The following is a 23,787-nucleotide window of genomic DNA, read 5'->3' on the forward strand; positions in this document are numbered from 1 at the left end:
CTGGGGGGGGGGGGGGGGGGGGGGGGCGGGGGGAGCCCATTGTGGAGCCTGTGAATGTAGAGGTGGCCGGCCTACTCAACAACACTGGGCTGTGTCTCCCCCCACCTGCCTCCCCTAGCCATAGATTCTCACGGATAATACCATTTTCCGGTATCTTGTAGATTGTTCAATTGCGGTCTGTTTGCTGTTTGTAGATCCGGCACTGCATTTTTGTCAGATTGTAGGGCAGACTTTTCTAGACTAAATCATGTACAGTGGCACAATACACATGTTTGACCTGGGTGACCCTGTGCCGTCAGCACATTGCAAAGCCTGGTGAAAGAATGTTCATTCACGTAGGACTGTACCAGAAGAGGCTAGTCCTGTTTTTTGTTGACCGCTGACGAGCTCATATCAACATAGCCATCCACTGACAGCTAAGCTATAACTTGTGTACTTTCTGGTTCCAGGAAATGTAGAACATAAAGGAGGTTGACTTTGTGTGTGAGTAAGACCTGCTCTTCATCCACTCTCAAACACTCTCTCTCTTTTTCTCTCTTTTTCTCTCTTCTTTCTCTCTCTCTCTCTCTCTCTCTCGTCTCTCTCTCTCTCTCTTCTCTCTCTCTCTCTCTCGTCTCTCTCTCTCTCTCTCTCTCTCTCTCTCTCTCTCTCTCTCTCTCTCTCTCTCTCTCTCTCTCTCTGTCTTATACGCTCACACACAGACACCACACACATCCACTCCCATAAACCTAAGCTTAAAGTAAACTCCTCATATTGGCTCCATCCTGAGCTAACCCTTCACAGAGTAAGCCATCCGGCCGGCATGGCAGCTAACTGAGATTTTAATCACTGCTCTTTTGTTGTGCACTGCCGGGGCTGAGATTTGATTGGTGGAAAGCAGATGTCAAGTTGTACAGTCTCTCTCCCTCCAATGTCTCCTCCAGAAGACAAATGGGTATGTGTCTTTTCTTTCTCTGTGTTTTTCTCCCAGAAATACTTTTTTTCCACGTCTGTGTTTGATGAGTAGGTTGACATCTTTGTCGGCATGGAGATTGGAGAATAGTCACGGATTGCCATGGATACAGAGCGCCCTTTGAAAGTAAAATTCCATTCTTCATCTTTATTTATTAAATCTTTCTCTTTAAATTTAGATTTACTTCTATGCTAAATTTAGATATAATTTTCACTTTACTCTTTACTTTATTTAACAAACAAAAAATATATAATAATAATAAAATTCACGCTGTGACATTACATCTTACTGATGAAGTTGACAAAGTTGGGCCTAGTAACAGAAAGCTCTGCTTTTAAGTCTTAACAGTTGCAATAAGCTCTTCCCCTGTTGAAGGTTTATTCACATTATTACATCTTCCTACCTGAAGTGTGCCATGTGTTCAAGTGCAGTGTTGTTGTGGACTGCAAAGAAGTTCTTATATATTGAGGAAGCGTCCTCTGGGTCTGCCCCGCAAGCATTCCTCCCCCTCTCCTCCATGTTTGCTTGTGATAATGACCTGTCACTGCTCAGCATAAGAATGGCTTCAGCAACAAACCTCATGTGTCCAGCCGTCTACTCTCAGGCCTCTATCGCAATGCCTCTCTGGATCCACACGCATGGTTTACCATCAGATAGAAATCCTTCACATTGTCTCTGAACAACATCTACAGTACACATACATTCTGCTCTCAGTGACTTCCCTCTCTCACCAATGGCAATTACAGTGTGTGGACAGCTATCAGAAATGGTCAGGTTCAGATTCACAGTAAGTTGCTCAGCCTTGATCTCATTTTAATGACTTGCTTTTTTAAGTACCTCAACTTAATCTTCCAGTAATGAGATGCAGCATGAGTCAAATGCTAGACAAGTGAAACATTTAGGCCACAGTGTGGATATTCTACTCTTTGCCGTTATTCTATTATCTCACATAGAGCATCGGTTTGCTCTCGCATTGTCCTTTTTAAAAATAGTTATCAAACATATTCATAATACAACATGATTTGTATTCAGTTAAATGACCTAAAGACATTACATTTTGCAGCTGTTGACCTCCAAAGAATGTGTAACATTTAAAGTGCTTACCCAGGTCCTCGACTGACTCTCAAGGCTCGAATCATTAATGTGAGGACATAGACATGTGGATGTTGCACTATTGAGCTGTCCTAAGACAGAATGATCCAAGGATGACAGCTAATGCTATCATGTTCTTTTCAGATTGAACAGGCAGCGCTGTCCCTGTGTAGCTTCACACAGCCGCCAACGCACATCTCCCATCTGAATGCTAAAGAGGCCCTCTCTAATGTGGCACTGCGGATTAGCATTTGTGTGGCGAGAGGGAGGGATGGAGGGAGAGAATTGTGAATAAGAGATGGTGCTTTTTGTATGTGAATGCAGAGAGAGGGAGGAAGCTTAGCGAATGTCAATGTGCGGTTTCTATGGAGGGATGGACCGGACACGATGTGGGACACTTTACATTAGCTGTCTGTTAGCCTGGGAGCTAAAGGTGCTAATGGCAATCTATAGACGGTGTGGCACCCAGCAACATGGTGTGTGTTAGCATAGAGCTGGGATGCATAATTGGTAGAAAAGACCATAGACAAGTGACAAGCTGCTAAATTCTTCTGTGACAAAAGAGCGATGCTGTTGTGTTATAGTTGGTGTCATCGGTTTGAAAGCTTTTGTTTAGTGACAATTCATCAACAACAGAAACAAGGATACTAATAACATGTTTGTTGTTGGTGAATTAATAAAAGATGGCTCCTATTGTCTAGCCTTGTACAGTGCTGATGAAAGGGGACAGCACTGTTTTCAGGACCGGCCTTCCCTGAACAACAGGACCTCAATTCATATGTTAACCACACCAATTATTTGCATAGCCTACCTCCCCCCAATTATAAAACCTAATGAGAGGCTTATGGGAAACGTATGCTGAAACCACTCCCTGGAATTCCATTGTGACGCACTTGGTCACAGATAAGAGGCCCACCAGAAACTATCAAGCTAATATAATCCCAATTTTTGGGCTGGCTGGAAATTCAACATAAAACATCAAATATACAATTTTATTTCATATCCATCTAATGTCTCTCAACCATATGGGGCTTTGAAATGGCTCATAAAATCAAGGCAATTGAGGACAGCTGGCCTGTGTGATGATCTAGCTGCTCATTTGTCATGTCTCCTTGTACTTGGTCAAAAAGCTTGTGTTTTTGGCACTGGGTCAATTTAATGCAACTGTATTTTTGTGCATTTGTATAATTTTGCTGAAATCAAAATCAAAGTATCTCTGCAAGCCTGGCTTGTCCCTCTGTCTAGTCTTGGTGTACCGAGACAAGGCAAGGCCTTCCCTTAGCCCCCAACTCCTTCCCCCTCCTCCCCTCCGCCGCCCCACACCCACCCCCACCACCACCTCCTTCCCGGCCCCCCCAGCTGCACTATAATAAGACAGAGAGATGGGTGCCCGGCTCCCTCCTTTCATGACATGGAGTCACCAATGAGCATCCGAGTGAGGAGCAGGATGACCAACTCAAACCTGTAGGAGGAACACCGGACCGTATCCTTCCTCCTATCACCACACTGATTACTCTCTGTGACCGTGGAGCCATTCTCTTCATTACTCTCTCACATTCAATCAACGACTGGGGGGATTCCTGCTGTTTCATTACAGCCGCGCTGTGCCTCGCAAACTGTTGATTGCGCAAGCCTTCAATAGCAGTGATTATGGAAGTTAATTAGGCTGCACTGCTTTTGTCTTTCCCTCTGGGTACAGTGGGCTACACAGTGCTGCCGCCAGGTCGCTGCTAACAACACAGTGGCTGTGTGGCATATCATATACAAAAAGATTTCACTTGCTTAATGCATGTACAGTTTTGTGGTTTTCATATTGGAGTAAGTCTAGGTTGATGTACTGTAGGTTAATAATTTTTCATTCCTGTGGTTCATTTTCCTGGGTTGCGTTCAGTCTGCGTCCGCATTGCCCTGCTGCCTGTTTCCTCCCTGCGGGCACCATATGTGGCGGGGGATGTTGGCACGCCCCGGGCTGACCCCTCACATCCCCCTGGCAGTGTGTACACTGCATGTGCCGGACCCTCTGACATGTGCACCAAACCAATTAGTGGTGGGCCCAGTGAAGTGGCTGACCGTGGGAACATGACAATGGGCTAATTGAAGAGGCCGACTGAATGAACGACCAGGCAGCTCAATTGAACCGTCACACAAGGCCCAAGTGTTTCCCTCCTGGAAAGATGAAGAGAAAGAGAAAGAAAGAGTGCGGAGGACAAGGCAGGCTTATGTGGTGGTGGACAGTAATTACTGTTAACCTCTCAAACTGCTGACATTAATGATTTACACTGGGATAACAGCACTCAATGCCTGTAGTGTCACTAGCTTCCATGCTAATCAGCTAGTGTTGGTAATGGAATAGTCCCCTTTCGAATTATCAGCCAGATAGAGAAGCTTTATCTATCCATTATTCTGTGCTTTGGTTATATTCTTCAGTTTTTCTTGATGCTTAAAGAACGGTTGGAAACAGTGGCTGGAGGAGCGACCTGGGAAGCCTGTGGTGTTGAGTTAAAAGGAGTCTGTTTCCTACTAGCTCCCTGTCAGGAGTTTGGGCAGCATGCTCCAGACAATGCAGTGTCTACCTTGGGCTCAGCAGTCAGCACCAAAACTTGGTTAGAGCTTTATTGACTCTGGCGTCCCTGGCTCTGAGATGGAAGAAAACTGCGTGAGAGAGCAGCATTGTGGCAGATGACTGGGTGACAACCTAATCCTAAATGTTGGGTTTGACAAGGAGAATGTTTTTGGGTGTGAGGAAGGGTGGATTCGGATTTCTTGTCTGACAAAGTCCAGCTTTTAGCTTTAGGAGCTGCAGTAAATGTGACAAAAAAAGGTTAAAGAAAGAAGAAATACTTCTGTTACTTCTGTTTTTTTGGGGTTGTGTGTTGATCCTGTTGGGATTGATTGGGCTTTGGTGGGGGAAACCTAAGTTGCTCCAGGCAATGAAAGGTGGTTCCTCCCCAGTGACCCAGTGGTCCCCTAGTGGGAATGTTGGTGGGTGGGGGGGTGGGGGGGGGCTGGAATCAGAGATCAGTCACACTGCAGCACACTTTGCAGGGATTATTACACACACACACACACACACACACACACACACACACACACACTGACCAGCTGGAGCAGAGTCGCTACACCTCATTAAGTTGGGAAAATGAATTCTGGATGGAGAACCAGCTCCCTTTCAGATAAGAATCCTGGGGCTTTGGGATATCTCATAAAATTGGATAATTAACACATTTATTCTCTGACTGTCATGGTCTGCTCTCCTTCTTTGTCTTTCCCTGCAGTAAATTCACAGTACGTTTCATGGTTTTAAAGGAAATAGAGCCATCCTATCTTTAGTGTTTCACTGTAGAAATTACCTCAGTAATTTACATACCTGTATGTATGTATGTATGTATGTATGTATGTATGTATGTATGTATGTATGTATGTATGTATGTATGTATGTATGTATGTATGTATGTATGTATGTATGTATGTATGTATGTATGTATGTATGTATGTATGTATGTATGTATGTATGTATGTATGTATGTATGTATGTATGTAGGACCTGTAAGATGATTTAGAGCCTCGGTAGCTGTCTCCAGAAGGCTGGCTGTCATCTGAAAATGTTCTTGATGAAATTGCCCCCATGGATCTTTTTGTGTCAAGTCCTCAGCCAGGGCTGTCTGCAGACGTGCATAGGCCCCTGATTGGCTGCCCCGGGCGACTAATACAGGGTCTCCCTGGAGAGTTGTAGTTCAATCTAGGGGTGGCAAATATTAGCCCTCCAGTCCTCCTCTCCCCCATTCTGCCACAGGGCTGGGGCTCTCGGGGGTTGCTCACTGTAGCAATAACACATACATCAGCTCCCTAAGGAGACCTAACCCCAGCCTGCCCAGTCTAAATCCCAGGTCCAAACTTGGCAACCTCCCCTCCCCTCCACCACATACAAACACACAAACAAACCACCATTTCCTTCAGGCAAGCCAGGAGTAACATAGTGAAATAGGGAAGTCTTAATGGCACACTTTTTTGGCCCTAATTGGGTAATAAACATTAAAAAGCAAATCCTATCATTAAGTTGGAGATAACAGAGAAACTGCTCAGCACAGACGACAGCCGTGACATTTTAATAGCATTAGTGGGCCATCGGAGGCCTCAGGTAGCATGGAAAGGAGAGCATGATGAAAGCAGTCTACTGTACTTCAGTTCCTCACTAGAAAAAAAGACCCTTTATGAGGGCTGGGTAGTGATCTTGTTGAAAATTGAGTTGTTTGCTCATGTATACACACAGTACCGATTTTTCTTGCTATTTTGTGATTCGTGATCCTGTAGCTTGTTCTCTTGTTTCGGAGCCCTGGACTTTTGTCGTCCTTTTCTGTCAACGCTGCTAGATTGATTCTGTTGGACACGTCTGGTTGTGGCTGTCAGGCTTCGATCGCAGGATTCACGTTTTCTTCTGTCTTTCTCTCCTTCATTTGCTTTCCGCTCTCTCTCTCTCTCTCTCTCTCTCTCTCTCTCTCTCTCTCACTCTCTCTCTCGCACTCTGTCACTCTGTTGCTGGGTTGGATAATGCAATAATGACAGTTTTAAACTGCCTGGCAACGACCAAAGCCCTTCATCTCAATACACTTCATTTCAGATTCATTCTTCACTGTTCATCCTCACAGCTAAATGAACACTGGTTCATTGGCTGAACAGCCCAGTGAGCAGAAGAATCAGAAGGCCTTGCATAATAACTAATAATTACTGTAACAGTCAACTAGCTGTAGCCATTGAAATAAAAACATAATCAGTGGACTTTAGTATGTGTGGGTTTCACCAAAGTATTTAACTGCCCTGTTATCCATTGGTTGATTTTAAAGCTGCAGTGTCAAACCAATGTAGCTGTCCAATAACACCTGACCTTCACTGTTACACAACGACTAGACGCTGCCAGCACCTTACTGTACACGTTATTCTAGTGTTGTTGGTGTGTGACCTCCTTTCAGTCCGTCAGTCAGCTGGCCGGTCAATCGAGAGAGAGAGAGAGAGAGAGAGAGAGAGAGAGAGAGAGAGGGGGGGGGAGAGATGAGAGAGATATTGCTAGCCAATATAGAGAGGAGAGACTAGTGTCCACTGACATGTCATCCATGGCTGATGTGATCGATATGGCAGGGGCCTAATGGTGCTGTCGCCATGGCAGTGATTAGCTGGGCTAAATGAGCCCATGCGGGCCACGTCGCTCCCTATCTCAGAGCACTGCATCAAAACGATAGCACGGCTGGACAACCCCCACCGCAAGGCGACTGGCATTCATCCACGGCAGTGCATCCCAGTGCTTTGTGAGGTGCATCTCTACGCCACTCAGTCTCCAGCTGACATGACTGGTCTGGAGCACTGCACGCAACTGACTGATGGATCAGTGGATACTCAATGGTTTAGTAGTATTGGTTTCACCGTGATTAGTTCCATTTTTGTTTTTGCTAACCTCTTATTTTGTTCTCTCTTTCACTGTCTCTCTCCCTCTCTCTCTGGCACGCTCACTCTTTCTTTCTTTTTTTCTTTCTTTCTTTCTTTCTTTCTTTCTTTCTTTCTTTCTTTCTTTCTTTCTTTCTTTCTTTCTTTCTCTCTCTCTCTCTCTCTCTCTCTCTCTCTCTCTCTCTCTTTCCTTTAATCTGTCTACAGTTGTGAATGTGCACGGGTCTGTGACATTCGTACATTGAGGAGAGAAGCAGGACTTTGCTGTGTCTGGGCCGGCGTGCCACACACCAATGATGGAGAGGACGAGGAAGTGCGCGATGCTCCTGGTGCTCTGCCTGGGACACCTCGCCAGCTCCCTGGAGGTCCCGCTGGATCGTAAGAACAACATCCACGTTCACATTCAGAATCATGGTGGGATAAGGATGGGATATGTAATGGGGATAGGGATGGGTATAGCTTAGTGGAAGAGCATTTGACTGCAGATCAACAGGTTGAGATCCATTCTGTACATCGCTTTGAATAAAGCTAAATTAGTATATTACATTATTAATATTATTACATTCACATCCAAAGTGATGTACTTATTTGAATACATATATATGGATACATTTTAAGTTTTCAGATACATTTAGGCCTACATCTTTCAATTATTCTACCGTTGCCTCGGTTGTGCTATGAAAACAGCATGTTCAGCATGTTTGCCACTTCGTAACTGGTGGACAAAAAACACTTGTGTGTCTTAATAATTGATTGTAGATCTAGACTCAGAGGTCAAAATGTGGTAATAGAGCTATGTTGTGGGAGTCATTGGTTAGAATTATTCACAGAGAGAGCTTGCTGTATCAAGGCCTGGAACTTCCAAAAGCATGGTCTGCCATAATCTTGTTCTGAAGAGGAATTACAGAGAGAGATGTTTTTAACCACTAATATCTGGTTCTCTTTATTATGTCACAAATGTTATGCTGATTCTTGGTGGGAAAAAAGTTCTGGAAGGATGTAAGTTCAACCTAGCTGCCTGACTGCGTGCAGTGTGACAACAGTGTTTAAGCACATTGTTGTTTTGTTGTGGTTTCCCCCAAAATATTTATTTTTGCTTTGCTTAATTTTCTTTTGTTTTGCACTTATCTGTGTGGATTTGAGTGTTTGCAAGATTTGCATGCAATGCTGTTATTATTTAGTTTGTGACTTGTGTTGTGTATTGTTTTGTTGAGAAACAGTGGCAGGTATTCCAACAATGTGCAAACTGTTAGACCGCATGATTCTTCAAATCCATAAAAAAAGAAAATAGTGTTTATTGATATCCCGATCTGCCGCTGACAGATGACCATTACGAACGAGAATTCTGTCCCGCATGCTTTTCACGTCTGTGCGTTCTAACTCCAGGTAGAGCTAGGTCATCAGCAGTTTTCCCTGAGCATTATCAGTGCAGTACTCGCATGTCATGTTGTGACTGGTTGTGTGGTCTGCAGCCAGTAGGAAAGAGCTGAGTTATGCAGAAAGCCAATGATTAACTCTGCCCCCCCCCCCCCCGCCCCCCAGTGCCGCAGCCACCAACCATAACTCATGAGTCCCCCAAGGATTACATCATCGACCCGAGGGAGAACATCGTTATCCTCTGTGATGCCAAGGGGAAGCCATATCCCAGGTGGGATGCATGCACGCACAAACACACACATTAGACACATGCATATCTATCTTGCACCCAGCGCAATTGACTTTGTCAACGACGCAAGTATTATTCCTAGTTTGAACTCGACGCAAAGCTGACTTTTCCCTCCACAGACGCACGTCGGTAAATTAGGGAATGACCGTGCGCCCCCGGGGGCGGTTTAGTGAAAAAAGGAGGCGTGTTACGGTGCTGTGCGGAAATCTCACTCCCTGACAGAATTCCACTCCCCTACGCGTGAACATGCGCACTGCCTACTACAACATAATTCACATATTACCTCATTCCGATGATAGAAAAGTGTAGCACAACATCAACGTCGTTTCTCAGGTGCAGCTCAACATCACGTCTATTTTCGTGAAACAATCATTCAGATTTACATGTAGCACGACATACAAATCGTATAGGCTCTCAAGTGCAGCGCAACATCACTTATATTTCCATGAAACATGAATAAAATATCCTACTGACAGTTTTCTCAAAGCCTAGACGAGGGAACCAAGGTTTAACAGTTTACTCGTAAAAATCGCCTCGGTTCGCCAATCTACACATAGCAATAGCCTACGCTAGGAAGGCAATGCGTGCGTACACACATAGGGGAGTGGAATTCTGTCAGGGAGTGAGATTTCGGCACAACAGCGGCGCAAACATTCCCTGGTGCTATTTTGCAGTTTCCGAAAAACAATTCCGCCACAGACCAGGAAAAACTTAGTCTAAAGTCAACGGCGCATTATTCAGATGCTATTTTAAGGGCGCAAGCTTGACCCGTGCGCACTGCGGCCAGGGTCTTCTTCCTGCGAAGCTACGTTACATAGTTTTGATTTATTGTATGGCTGTGTTACATTTCTTTCATGTCAATGATTAAAAAGATTTTAATGAGAAATCTGTAGGCCCATGTATGTGAACCTGATTTGTAACAATTGTGGCAATTTGCTCCCACACCTGTTTAACCAAAGATAATTTGGATGGATTTCTTCTCCCATCCCAATCAGAATCAGAATCTGTATTCGGTTTATTCGCCATGTATGTTACACAAACACAGAATTTACCGTGGCAGGAAGGTGCAAACAATAAACATATACGGGTCTTAAATTAAGTAAAAAAGTACAATGGTTAAACTAATTCTAAGAACTAAACAATAAAAAAATCTAACAATTAAAAAAATAAAATATATATAAAAATAAGACTAAGAATTTGAATGAGCAGTACGAGTGGGCAACTTAGTGCAATGAGAAAACTGCTCTGCCTTTCCCATACAATGTCACTTCTCTATCTTTTATGGCCCTGACGAGAACGTCGGTCTCCTCGGCTGTGAACCGCTCCTGGCATGCGCTTGGCAAATCCGCCGTTATAATAGCAATCCGCCATGGAACAAGCGCGGCTGCTCTTAAAGGGAATGTGAGATGACGCTCTGATTGGTTTATTGCACGCTACGCCCAAACCACACTCATTAGTAATGTAGCTACATCAGACCAACCCATTTTAGATTTGCGCCAGGTGCAAAGTAATTTATCCCACCGGTATAATAGCAACAGCGCCGGAGTCCCGCCCACAAAGTTACTTGCGCTTTGCGTTTTGATACTTGCGTTTCAGATCGTTAAAATAGGGCCCTAGAACTATCTCTCTACCATGCCTCAGCAGACCATCACTAACAGCCATTCTCTCACAGCTTCTTTTGGACCAGGAATGGGACCCACTTTGACATTGATATGGACCCCAAGGTGACCATGAAACCCCACTCTGGCACCCTGGTGGTGGACATCAGCGGGGAGAAGGCTGAATCCTACGAGGGGGTGTACCAGTGCACGGCCAGAAATGACCATGGGACCGCTGTGTCCAACAACATTATTGTCCGCCAGTCCAGTAAGAAGCACAGGCCTTTCTGTCTTGAATTAGTAGACTATGTTTCATCATTTCAAGTATTTCTCATATAATCCGAATCATTTCTCCATTGTCCTAGTCTCATTTTTCTCTCCTCCTTTTTGTTATTCACACCATTTGTGAGGATTTACTTATTTTCTCTTTCCTCCTTTGACAAATAAGTTGCTTTAACTGTCCTGAAAGCTCTCTTCCTGGAAGGTAAAGCTTGCACAACAGGAAAACAGCATGCAACATGTTCCTGGATTCTCCTTAGCTTTCCGTAGTCTCTCTCTCTCTCTCTCTCTCTCTCTCTCTCTCTCTCTCTCTCTCTCTCTCTCTCTCTCTCTCTCTCTCTCTCTCTCTCTCTCTCTCTCTCTCTCTCTCTCTCTCTCTTTCTCTCTCTCTCTCGCTCTCTGTCTCTGTCTCTCTCTCTCTCTCGCTCTCGCTCTCTTGCTCTCTCGCTCTCTCTCTCTCTCTCCCTATCTTTCCATTTTTATCTCTATTTCTGTAGCTTACTACAGCCACGTAGTTTCCATACTATTCATTCCTCCACCTCTCCCTCTCTCTTGTTACCTGTCACCACCATCCAAATGTGTTTTTTGGTCATGTTTTCTTCATGACTTGTGTGCCTTTTGTGCGCACTGCTTCTCCCCTCCAGAGTCCCCCTTGTGGTCGAAAGAGAGAAACGAGCCAATTGTCGTGCGGGAGGGTGTGTCCCTGGTGCTCCATTGCAGGCCCCCTGCAGGGTTGCCCCCACCCATTATATTCTGGATGGACAACAGTGAGTCTATGTTTGCTGTGTGTCTGGGTGGTAGCATTTGATGCAGTTCGTTTAGTTTGTCAGTTAGCTGCAGTCTGAACCCCCTGAACAGAGTATTTACACACAAGTATGGGATTGCATACTTGCTAATTGCTCCATCTCTCTCGTTCTCTCTATTTTTCTCTCTATTTCTTTCTCTTTATATATCTCTCTCACACACAAACACACTCCCGCTCCTCCCCCCCCCCCACTCTCTGTCTCTCTCAGACTTCCAGAGGCTCCCACAGAGCAGCAGGGTGTCCCAGGCGTTAAACGGAGACCTGTACTTCTCCAACATCCTGAAAGAGGACTCGAGGAGTGACTACATCTGCTACGCTCGCTTCCCCCACACCCAGACCATCCAGCAGAAACAACCCATCACCGTCAAAGTCCTCAACCGTAAGTGTGCGTGTACCAGTGTGTGTGTGTGTATGTGTACAGAATATGTAAGAGTGATTGTGTGTGTACAGAATATGTAAGAGTGTTTGTGTTTGTGTGTATGTGTATACAGAATATGTAAGAGTGTTTGTGTGTGTGTGTATGTGTATACAGAATATGTAAGAGTGTTTGTGTGTGTGTTACAGAATATGTAAGAGTATTTGTGTGTGTGTGTGTGTTCACAGGAGATGTAAGAGTGTTTGTGTGTGTACAGAATATGCGCTCTTGTGTTCCTCGAACACGTGTCCAGACTGTGTAGGAGGGGAAAACGTTTCATATCTGTGATCGCAACCTTGGGGACGCCAGCAGTGGCCATGCTGAAAAGGCACATTGTCAGACATCATTTGTGTATCTGCATTTATATGGTCCCTCAGTGTATTGTTTTTGTAAGGCTTCTGCTTGTATGGACTGTACAGTCTCTATACAACAAAGGGTCTCTTCATGCCCTGGACCATGGACATGACGCCACTGTGCTGGATGGACCAGACAAGACCTGATAACCATCTAATCCATATCTATGAATCATACCAGTGTTATGTTCTCACAGTTTGATTTTGAACATTCATGTTTTGTTGCTGTATCACTTTTGATCTTGCTTTCATTTGTGTATCACTCGATGATTTCAACTTGGCATGTTTGATTTTCTGTTGTATTACAGTGGATGCAATCAATGAGACAATGGCAGATTTTTACAATGGCACAGATATTTTTAGTGGTGAGTTTTGGCACCCCCTAGTGATTGCACCTTCTCTGGACTACCTGTACCTCCCCAGAGACCTCTAACATTAACCCTTAAACCCCCTACCGTACGACCCTCCCTTTGATCCCAACTTAACCAGTGAATAACATGTTGTGACCAACTAGCCTGCATACCTTTCTACATAAACTGAAGATTAACACACTTTCAAGATAAAGATATTGACAGCAGTATGTTTTTCTCTAAGCCAGTTGGAATATATCCTGTGCAATACAGGACTTAACTGACAAAGGACATTTCTCAGTCAGTTGAGATTGGTAGTGTTAAATCCTTTGTCATCAAGAATTTGACAGATACGTAAACTTCTATGAACAGAAACAAACCTTAAAACGTTAAAAACTCAACCAGCCAAAACTGCAATCTGTTATTCTTTATCCCGAGTCCACCTAATTACCTCCTCTCAATCCTCTTTTCAAACCACCTTTCCTTCTCCGCCACCCTTAGTTTCCTTCCAGTTCATCGTCTCTTTGTTCATGAGTCCATCATTTCTTTCTCTGTCTGGCACTCTGAACATAATGTCATGTAGTGAAGTGGTGTCCAGGTTCCCGAAGACTCCACACAGAAGCTAACCAGAGTGTACCCACTCCCTCAGCTTGCATGGACTCACATTCTCTATACTTGAATCACCACTGCCTTCACTCCAGCCACCATTTTCTTGAACTCTGAATCCGTACCATCAACATGTTACTTGTTATCCTCACTGGTGTCAACTGTACTGAAGCAAATATGTTTTAGAACTGCACTGGAACAGACATGCCTGCCTTCAACAAAGCCAGAGCTTGATCACTGTATTTGGCTCTGATGTCCATGGCAACACTGGCTGGCACACAAGGATGTTCCAGTGTTTACTAACCCTACATTTGTTGCCCTGCGACCCAAGACAGCCCAGCGGAGGAGAGGAAGCCCTCATTCCTCATCCCTTCCGGTCCCACCAGTTCCAAGCTGGTTCTAAGAGGACAGGTCCTGGAGATGGAGTGCATCGCTGAAGGACTGTAAGCAGGAAAACATGAACACATTATCACTAATGTGCTGTGTGATAATGGATGATAGAGATGTAGAGGCTGCTGGTCATATTTAACAAGGTTATGGCTCATCTCTGACTGTATGTCTCTCTCTCTCTCTCTCTCTCTCTCTCTCTCTCTCTCTCTCTCTCTCTCTCTCTCTCTCTCTCTCTCTCTCTCTCTCTCTCTCTTCCCCTCGCTCCTCCTCTAATGTCCCAGGCCTACCCCAGAGATCTCATGGAGTAAGGTGAGTGGGGAGCTCCCTGCTGAGCGCACCTCCTTCCCGCACTTCCAGAAGACCCTGCGTATCGTGAACGTGTCCACATCAGACGCTGGAGACTACCGCTGCAAGGCCCGCAACAGCCTGGGCATCATCCACCACACCATCCGCGTCACCGTCAAAGGTCTGTGGAAGACAATCACGTCTCACCAGCGCCATCTGCTCACCAGCTGTGTTTCTCTCTCCCTCTCCCTCTCTTTCTCTCTGTCTCTCCCCCAATCTCCCTCTCTCTTTCTGTCTTTCCTCCTTGATTTCTAAATATTTGACATCCGTGCAGAGAGTGCACAGTAATCAACCGTCCTGCCTTCTGTTTTCTCTCCCTACCTCTCTCAAGCCGCTCCATACTGGATCACTCACCCTAAAAACCTGGTTCTGGCTCCCAGAGAGACTGGAGTCCTTACCTGCCGGGCCAATGGCCTGCCCAAACCCACAATCACCTGGACCATGAATGGTGTTTCTATTGAGAGTGAGTCCCCTCGCTGTACAGTAGCTACTGTTGAGGGAATCCTTTGATGAGATGGTGATGTCGTATTCATACCCACAAGCCAGGTTCTACTGCATATCTAAGCAGTAACTGCAATTCTTGTAACCTTTATTATATTTGATCCTTTGTCTTCTGGCAGACTCGCCCAGAGACCCCAGCAGGACAGTGGAGGATGACACCATCATATTCACACAGGTTCAGATTGGATCCAGTGCTGTCTACCAGTGTAACGCCTCCAATGAATATGGCTACCTGCTGGCCAATGCCTTTGTCAATGTCCTGTGTAAGCGCATACGTGCTGAAATCCCACTCACAGGCACAAACATTTCAGTGGATTATAAGGTACAGCGCTGATAGTCATGAGTCAGACATTTGTTGTGTGTGGTCACTGCAGCTGAGCCGCCCAGAGTCCTGACCCCGGCCGACACGGTCTACCAGGTCATCAGAAACAACCCTGCCTTACTGGACTGCTCGGTGTTCGGCTCGCCGATCCCAAACATCACATGGTACATTTCTGTCAGGAACAAAAAAAGACATGAATGAAATGTGCCATTGACAGTTTATTTACTACTGGTTTGCAATTATTTAACAAGCTGTCTATAAATTATGGCAATGCAGTTATCAAACACCTTATCAATTGTATTAGTAATAAAATAAATCATTTTTTAACAATGTTTATTAATGATTAACAAAGTGTTTAATAATAAGCTTAGGAATTATTTAATAATGTATTGTACGTTTTATAATGTGTTGTTAATGTTTTATAAAGTATTAACTTTAAACAAATGTTTTACTCTTCCAGTTTCCTGATGGAGAGAACTTAAACTTAAAAAGTACTCTAACCACTGAGCTATACTCTCCCCCTGTCTTCCAGGTTTAAGGATACCCGCTCCAGCACCCTGGATGGAGACCCTTACATCCTGCATGACAACGGGACCCTGGAGATCCATGTTGCTCAGGCGCAGAACAGTGGCAAATACATTTGCGTGGCCCGTAACTTCCTGGGGATCTCCGTGAACCATGTCTACCTGCAGGTCAAAGGTGAGAGAGGGTCAGATGAAGCGGGCTATTAATCAGAAGGTTGCTGGTTTGAGTGCAAAATTACATTGTGTCCTTGGGCAAGGCACTTCACCTCCCTGTACTTACTGTAAGTCGCTCTGGATAAGAGCGTCTGATAAATGACAAAATGTATATGTAAATGAGAGAACTCTATGTTCCTCCATCAGCAGTACACTGTTTGTTTTGCCCCTGGAAATGATTTTGTAAGGCCTTTCGAGAGTGTGAAGTGTCTGTGACACTAATACAACTCTCAGGCACCTGTAAATCCTGTCAAATTCCTGTAAATCCAGGAATTGGACCATAAAGAATGCAGAGACCTAGTTTAGATTCCCTGTATACACACTTCTTCTCGTCTCCCAGAGCCCACACGGATCTTGAAGCAGCCGGAGTACAAGGTCGTGAAGAGGAGTAACAGTGTGGTGTTTGAGTGTAAGGTGAAGCACGACCCCTCCCTCCTGCCCACTGTCACCTGGCTGAAGGACAATGGAGAACTGCCCGATGACGAGAGGTCCGTATTGACTCTCACATCTCAGCACAGAGGCCGTCGAACATACCTACTGTACACTACTGTAGTATGCTGACTGTGTGTGTCTGTGGGCTTCCAGGTTCGTGGTGGACAATGACAGCCTGACTATAACAAAAGTGACAGAGAGCGACGAGGGCGTCTACACCTGCATCATGAACACCAGTCTGGACCAGGACTCTGCCAGTGCGAAGCTCACTGTAGTTGGTACGTTCATTTTCTCATAAATCTCGGGATGACAATGTGAATCTGAACAACATCGAAGTGTCCTTAGAGATATCACTGCTATCACTTCAAGCGTCCTCTCTTATTGATGTTGTTACTCAATATTACAGCGGTGTGAAGACCTTTGGAATTACTTTTTGCAACTCTCTCAGGCTTAGAAATGGAAAAATTGATCCAATATCTTCTGAAATGTCAACAGAATATATAATGCACCTGTGCCAAAACAGAGACAGTATGTTTATAATGTTGTGTGACTAACTGCTAACCTTCACCTACCTCACTCCTGCCCTCCTACCTGGCAGAGGCCACACCCACTCCAGCTATCGCCTACGGTAAACAACACACACACACACACAAGCACACCTCTAGGCTTCCGTGTGTGTGTGTGTAGAATGTATCTGTCTCGTCTGCACACTCAAGCATGCTGTGACCATGTGCAGATCTGCTCATTGGAGTTTATTTTTGGTCATCATCAGTTTCCCATCCTGACAGACAGAAAGACCATCGATGGTTGATATTGAATCACCATCTTCCACTGGCTTGTTTTGCATTTCAGGCTTTCCCTCCCTTCTTTTCCTTTTAAACATGCACATCACTTCCACATTTAGAGGCTGCATGTTGTTTTGCATGTGTCAAGTCCATACATCACCGATTCAGGAGAGTGGGCCCAGACTGTGCTGTAATTACAACTGCCTTGGAATCCAGACAGTGTTTGTTAAGCTGCCTTCTCCCCTGCCTCACAGCAGGGCTCCTCTGAAGTTCTCCCTTTCCGTCATGTGCGTTTTTGCACCCAGCACACATGCTGCTTTGTCATTGGGGCTAAGCACCCCTACCACATCATCAGTGTTATGTGTCTGCTTTGCTAAGCTTCTGTGTCATGCAGGATCACTTGGGTATCTGTTTACACATCATTCCAGTTTGGACATTTTTGATGTGCATTCAAAACTTGACATGTTGCATGTCAAAATAATCATGGTTCTGATGAGATCCAAATATCAGCTATTAGCAGCATTGCCCTCAGAGAGCACAGCCTTTTGAATCCATTTTTTATTCTTGTCCATAATTTGCTGACATGTTCTAAAGGGATCTCAACTGGTTCCCTACAGTTTGTGGCATGGTGTAGCAACAGCAGTGGATGCAGTTTTGTGGTTCTGAACTTGGTTCTTCTTCTTCAGAATATCCGGACCCTCCGACCGACCTGGAGCTGACTGACCAGAGAGACAGGAGTGTCCAGCTCACCTGGATCCCTGGGAATGAATACAACAGCCCCATCCAGAGTGAGTATGTGTGTGTGTGTGAGTGTGTGTGTGTGGGTGGTTGTGCTGAAATGAGTGAATGTGTAATGTTTAGTACCCTAACATGCTTATGATATCATTATCATTATGAGAAGATAATCTAGCTATTATAACACCAACACCATTAAATCTAGTTAATCACGATGAGGGAGCTAACGATGTCGACACTGCTTAAGAGTATTTGCTAGTGATGTTTGCTCTCCCCAGTTCCATATGCCATTTTTTACAAATTTGATTGTATGGGTACAGGAAATATGTATGTTTTATTTGGATGATCCATCATTCTGGTTTTCTCTGTTAATTGTAATTAATAATAAATAAAGAACATCGAAATTGAAATTTGAAAAAAAAAACTGAAATTTGTGTTGTCAATATATAACTGTGAATTTTTACCTGTGAACGAACTTCTATCCTTCATCCCTTCACCATCTACTTTACCAACCTCTCTCTTACCCAGAATTCCTCATCCAGTACGAGGATTCCCTCCACCATCATGGCCACTGGCATAACATGACAGAGGTCCCAGGCACCAGGACCACGGCCCACCTGAAGCTCTCCCCCTACGTCCACTACACCTTCAGAGTCCTGGCCCTCAACGCTGTGGGACTGAGCCAGCCTAGCTACCCCTCCAGGATGTACAAGACCCGGCCAGCAGGTGTGTGTGCTACTGTTGGGTCTAGGATCAATAAACGAAGGATGAGACACTTCTGCTGATTTCCTGTGAGCCTGTTTGCTGGCTTTCATATACTGTAGTATGCATTCTGTTTATTCATGTGGCCCATCCCATAATATGTCGTTGTTTTTTTTCCTCCGTCTCATCTAGCGCCTGACGAGAACCCGTCAGGAGTGGAAGGTCATGGAACCGAACTTGACAACCTTGTCATCTCATGGAAGGTGAGGGATGAAACCAACGGCTCTTGTCTCACAGTTTGTCTACACGTTTTTGTTCATCATAACTGAGATGTGGTTTTCATGTAATGGACCCAAAATAATTATTCTCCTAAAGTTTGTACATGTTCTGCCTCCCACCTCCAGCCATTGCCGGGTCTTCAGTCCAACGGCCGTGGCCTGCAGTATAAGGTCATGTGGAGACAGAAGGAGGTGGACAATCAGTGGAGCTCAGTGACCGTGGCTAATGTCTCCAAGTTTGTGGTCTCCGGGACGCCCACCTTTGTCCCCTACGAAGTGAAGGTTCAAGCTCTGAACGAGCACGGGCCTGGACCTGAACCCCCAACTATTATTGGCTACTCGGGAGAGGACCGTGAGTATGGCCGCCATCTTGTCAACTTTGACCTCGTTGTCTCTACCTTTAAGATTTACTATTGACCTTAACATTTCCATAATGAAATCGGATCAAATTTGATTTGTGCAGCCATTTTTACCAGCAATGTCAGAGAGGGGTTCACAGATGCCCACATGTCACCATGTATAATCACCCTAAACCCTTGTGAAAAGGGAAAATGTGTCACATTTCCTATCTGAACCAGCATTGAACCCTTCTGTCTACATGAAGTCTTCTGTGTTGCTATGCTGCAGTGCCGGAGTCGCCTCCAGACAACGTCCAGTTCATAGTCTTGAACAGCACCCTGGTCGAGATCCACTGGGAACACGTCCCTCCCAAATCTGTACGGGGACGCCTGAAGGGATACAAGGTACAGTGCATCACCTCCATCACACCATGACGTGACAAGGCTCTCACTCCTCCTTACAAGGTCTCAAAGATGACATGGGCCTTTTTACCCACCCTTGAGACCAAAATAGGAAAACCCTCTGGACCTATGTTTGGTCTTCCATTGGGCTAAAACCTAGGACTGGTCTGTTTTATTGTCCGCTGATTTCCCGTGTGTGTGCACGCGCGTGTGTGTGTCACAGCTGTTCTACTGGAAGGAACAGAGCCTCCACAAACACAACTCGCACCACGTGGAGCAACACGTCCTTCTCTTCAGCGGGAACAAGAGCCATGGCATGCTGCCTGGCCTGGAGCCCTTCAGCCTCTACACCTTCAACGTGAGGGCCTACAACAGCAGGGGAGAGGGACCTGCCTGCACCAGCCAGCAGTTTGAGACTCCAGAGGGAGGTACGGATCGCCACTCATGCTCTATACATCTGAACGGAATCCCATACATAACCCCTTCTATAGTGATTTCATTGCTATGTTTATCCATTAGCATTAGCAACAAGTCCATGGTACGTGCAGCCTGAAAGAGTTATGAAATCACAGTGTTCCAGCTGTCACATGTTGTTTTGTTTCGCGTTGGTGCAGTTCCAGGGCATCCGTCTTTTCTGAGAATCACCAACCCCAACCTGGACTCCCTGACTCTGAGCTGGGGCCCTCCCCACAACCGTAACGGGCACCTCACTGGCTACACTCTCAGATACCAGACAGGTGAGCCACCGGGGAGAAGGGTGCTAGCTAATTCAATAAGCTCAACATGAGCTAGTGAACGTCAGGGTTTTAAAAACACTACGATGGCTCATCAGTTTCTCAGTCTTTGACCATGTGCAGTTCACTTTCGAGGGTAACGTTTTTTTTCTCCAATTAAGTCTGTCATGTTTGTCTATGTTTAGTTGATGAGTTAGGTGTTCACTTCAGTTTTATAGACTGGAAATGATCAAAAACGTAGCTGGGGTATTGGAGGGGGGATTGTTGATAGCGGCATCACAGTCCTCCACCCATTTGGCTATGGTTGTGAGCCATTTTAATATGTCACTAATAGATCATTTGGTGTCACTCCATCTTTCAATCCCCCATCTCTCCATTCCCTCCACCCGCCACATTTGGCTTTACCCTTACCTGCACCCTTTCCTCCTCACCTCTCCCTTTTACCCACTCACCCCCACCTTATTGCTCCCCCCCCCAACCCTCCGCCCCCCTCCGTCCCCTTTCCCCTCCCCTCCAACTGTCCCATCTCGCTATACTCCTCCAACCCGCCCTGCCCCCTCCTCTCTAGTCAATAACTCCAATGAGCTGGGCCCAGTGGTGGAGCTGGCCCTGCCCCCCAACGAGACCTCGGTCACTCTGCTCAACCTCAAGTACAGCACACGCTACAAGTTCTATTTCAATGCCAAAACAAACAGGGGGGCAGGCCCCGCCATTACAGAGGAGGCCATCACTATCATGGACGAAGGTAAGTGTTCATCAACTGACTGACTGCTGTAGCTGAGTATACATTTAGCAAAGCAGTGTACTTACAGTGTTCTTCAATCTGTTAGCTTGGTAACTGGAGATACGGCTAGGGTGAAGGGGAGCTAGTTTTCTGTCCACAGACCACACATCATTGTGGTATCCAATCTCAGGGTCATACAAGATGTTGTGTGTATTCTGTGTATACGTATGTGTGCAAATTGTATGCATGCAGTGTTTGTGTGCATGTTTGTGTACATGTGTAATGTCATATACATTACTAATGAAATATATTATGTCTAAAGTATAACAGTGGTTTTGTGGCTGATAAAAAGTAGATGTATTTTTGTCTTGAACATGTTTGTCAGGCATAGTGCTCTGTTTGTATGTTGTGTTCAAATAACAGCTAGTGGACCTCTGGCTTATGTCAGTTTGTGGACACACAGAATCTTAGACTGTGATTGGTCAATGTTTATGATGAGCACTGGCCTAAGCATGACATGGTCCAGTTTAATCAGTAGGAGTTCTATAAGATTATATGTATTCCAGTTTATATCCACTACTATGTAGGCTAGCATGTGATCCTCTTTTACCTTGACTGGGACAGTGCATAGTAGTGAAGATGTGGATCAGCCTGGCGTATTGACCCTGTTCCCTCCTATTTCTCTCTAAGCTCTAATTCACCAGCCTGCAGTAGATGTGGGCCCAGGTATCTGCAGTAGCCCTCCAATCTATGCATGCTCCCTCATATAGACTTGGCTTCAAAGAGCAGCACTCCCTTCCCTTTGAAAGGCCAAGCCCTTGCATCCACCCCTCCTGCCCAGTAGGACCATACGTATTTCAAAGACCCCACCCTGGGAGCTTGAAAGCATTATGACAAGATACAGTAGAGATGTGATGAGATGTTTCAAGTCTTGCGGTTTTCGTCCTACAGCCATAAAACTCTTCAAAGCAAGAGTTTGTTTATGTGTGTGTTATGCAGTCCTTGACAGTTCCCCCTCTCACCCCGCTGTGATTGTCAGTTGTCTGTTTTCCGGCGCTTTCCCCATGCAGAGCATTGTTTGTTTGCGCCACAAGCATGCTCATGGAACTACTGTATGTTCTGTAACCACCTCACTCCCTGCCTCTACCTTGGGTTGATGCTGCTGTGTTTGTGTATTAAGTATGCGTGTGTGTGTGTGTGTGTGTTTTTGTGGTGTTCCTTATTCCTCTCCATGTTGTTGCAGGGATCATTGAGCCCTCACACCCCATAGCACGGCATCCTCCACGCCACCCACACCACCACAAGGGAACAGGTGCTCTAGTCCCTCTTGTGATTAGTGTCTTGTAGAAGCTAACCCGAGGATGTCCTTAGCTACATGTTCGTTCCTCTTGTTTGTGTACCCGTTTCAATCTGTCTGCAGGAGTTAATGGTTCTCCATCATTTGGGTGTTATCTAGGGATGACAGTCTAGATATGTAAAGAGACACACGTTAAAATACACTCCTTGTGCAATCTACGCTGATATAGCCTGCTGTTATACAGGTTTCCTGATTCCAGTTGTAATGGTATAGCTACCTAGGGATTGTATTTTGTTGAAGAGTCTTAGGAAGGTGTAGAGAATCACATGTTATTATAACGGGGGAATCATTCTAGAGAATCACAAGAAGGGTTTGACTAATTGTTGGTGTTGATCTGACCTCGAGTTAGAGCTTGATCGCTGTTTTCTCTCCTGTGTGCTCAGCGCTTCCGACTGCTCCAGCGTTTGGGAATGTTAACTCCTCGCTGGGAGAGGACGGGGCTCTGATCAGTTGGGAATACTGGGGCCTGGAGAAAGACGTTTATGTAGAGTACCTAGTAAAGAACAGTAAGCACTCCTCCATATCAACGAGTTCCAACACATGCACGGGTGGCAAGAGACTCCTACTCTGTAATTGGCTGGTGCAGGTGCACAGAAACAATGATAGGGAGGACGGGATTTGCTACGGCCTTTGGGCCTGATGTGATGAACACAATTTGGCAGTAATTGGAATAATGATTTAGCATCCAGGATATTTTGGCCAGAACACTGGCTTTGTCCTTCAAACAGCTGGCACACGCCTCTGCAGAAAAACATAGAGAAATGTCACATCAACCGGCCTTAAAGATGTTTTGTATTCAGAGGATGAAAACCTAACTCTGCTTTATCAGTATGATTCTCTCACACCTATACTTAACCCATTATATGTACAGTATAGAAAGTATCTACAGGAGCATGTATCATTCCTTCAGTTCCAATGTAGCTAGCTATGAAGGCCACGTCACACTCTAATCAGAATCATTGTAGGTTTTAGTAAAATAACAATTTTTTAAGTGAGACATACAATATCTAAATCCCAACACCATATTTACCATAACCATACCATACAAATCTCAACAACAACAAAAAAGTATAGCGTCTAATATACAGTACTGTAGAATTCATTCATTGCATTTAATTGTCAGTATGATTCTACCTCACGATAGAGTATTTTACATGACATTTTATTCGTTTAGCAGACACTTTTTATTTCAGTTGAGTTCCTAATAAGAGAGAACCATCCTTGCATGACCTCCATCCCACTTGGTGTCACATGTGAAAGTACCTTTCTCCCTGCAACCCCCCAGGTGAAGAGGAGTGGCACACAGAGTATGTAAATGGCTCTCAGACCTATTTGCTGAGGGGCCTAAAGGAGGGTCTGTCCTATAGGGTGCGTGTGGTCGCCAGGGGTCACTCCGACCAGGCGGTGCACCACTCGGAGGAGCTTTTGGTCACGGTTCCAGGTGAGGCAGCAC

At 45.2% G+C, this 23,787-nt stretch overlaps 1 protein-coding gene across 6 annotated transcripts in view; it reads left to right on the forward strand.

Annotated features, from left to right (window-relative positions):
• LOC136942542 (neuronal cell adhesion molecule-like) overlaps positions 1 to 23,787 on the forward strand; it is a 61,583-nt gene that overhangs the window by 31,796 nt on the left and 6,000 nt on the right. For 2 of the 6 annotated variants that reach the window (XM_067235487.1, XM_067235486.1), the window contains 27 exons: positions 7,688 to 7,858; positions 9,023 to 9,128; positions 10,819 to 11,012; positions 11,668 to 11,790; positions 12,037 to 12,207; positions 12,905 to 12,961; positions 13,884 to 13,995; positions 14,224 to 14,408; positions 14,619 to 14,750; positions 14,908 to 15,051; positions 15,163 to 15,274; positions 15,643 to 15,809; positions 16,188 to 16,335; positions 16,433 to 16,557; positions 16,878 to 16,907; positions 17,751 to 17,852; positions 18,328 to 18,525; positions 18,694 to 18,764; positions 18,906 to 19,131; positions 19,407 to 19,522; positions 19,743 to 19,947; positions 20,134 to 20,256; positions 20,822 to 20,998; positions 21,668 to 21,703; positions 22,221 to 22,289; positions 22,718 to 22,840; positions 23,620 to 23,775. In XM_067235487.1, coding sequence (XP_067091588.1) covers positions 7,774 to 7,858; positions 9,023 to 9,128; positions 10,819 to 11,012; positions 11,668 to 11,790; positions 12,037 to 12,207; positions 12,905 to 12,961; positions 13,884 to 13,995; positions 14,224 to 14,408; positions 14,619 to 14,750; positions 14,908 to 15,051; positions 15,163 to 15,274; positions 15,643 to 15,809; positions 16,188 to 16,335; positions 16,433 to 16,557; positions 16,878 to 16,907; positions 17,751 to 17,852; positions 18,328 to 18,525; positions 18,694 to 18,764; positions 18,906 to 19,131; positions 19,407 to 19,522; positions 19,743 to 19,947; positions 20,134 to 20,256; positions 20,822 to 20,998; positions 21,668 to 21,703; positions 22,221 to 22,289; positions 22,718 to 22,840; positions 23,620 to 23,775 — 3,493 coding nt within the window. In that variant the 5' untranslated portion in view covers positions 7,688 to 7,773. Of the gene's footprint in view, positions 1 to 7,327; positions 7,439 to 7,687; positions 7,859 to 8,475; positions 8,480 to 9,022; positions 9,129 to 10,818; positions 11,013 to 11,667; positions 11,791 to 12,036; positions 12,208 to 12,904; positions 12,962 to 13,883; positions 13,996 to 14,223; positions 14,409 to 14,618; positions 14,751 to 14,907; positions 15,052 to 15,162; positions 15,275 to 15,642; positions 15,810 to 16,187; positions 16,336 to 16,432; positions 16,558 to 16,877; positions 16,908 to 17,750; positions 17,853 to 18,327; positions 18,526 to 18,693; positions 18,765 to 18,905; positions 19,132 to 19,406; positions 19,523 to 19,742; positions 19,948 to 20,133; positions 20,257 to 20,821; positions 20,999 to 21,667; positions 21,704 to 22,220; positions 22,290 to 22,717; positions 22,841 to 23,619; positions 23,776 to 23,787 lie in introns of those variants that run through there. The other 4 variants (XM_067235489.1, XM_067235492.1, XM_067235490.1 and 1 more) reach the window with 4 other exon arrangements.

The sequence above is a fragment of the Osmerus mordax genome, chromosome 4 (assembly GCF_038355195.1).
Source record: "Osmerus mordax isolate fOsmMor3 chromosome 4, fOsmMor3.pri, whole genome shotgun sequence".
NCBI lineage: Eukaryota > Metazoa > Chordata > Actinopteri > Osmeriformes > Osmeridae > Osmerus > Osmerus mordax.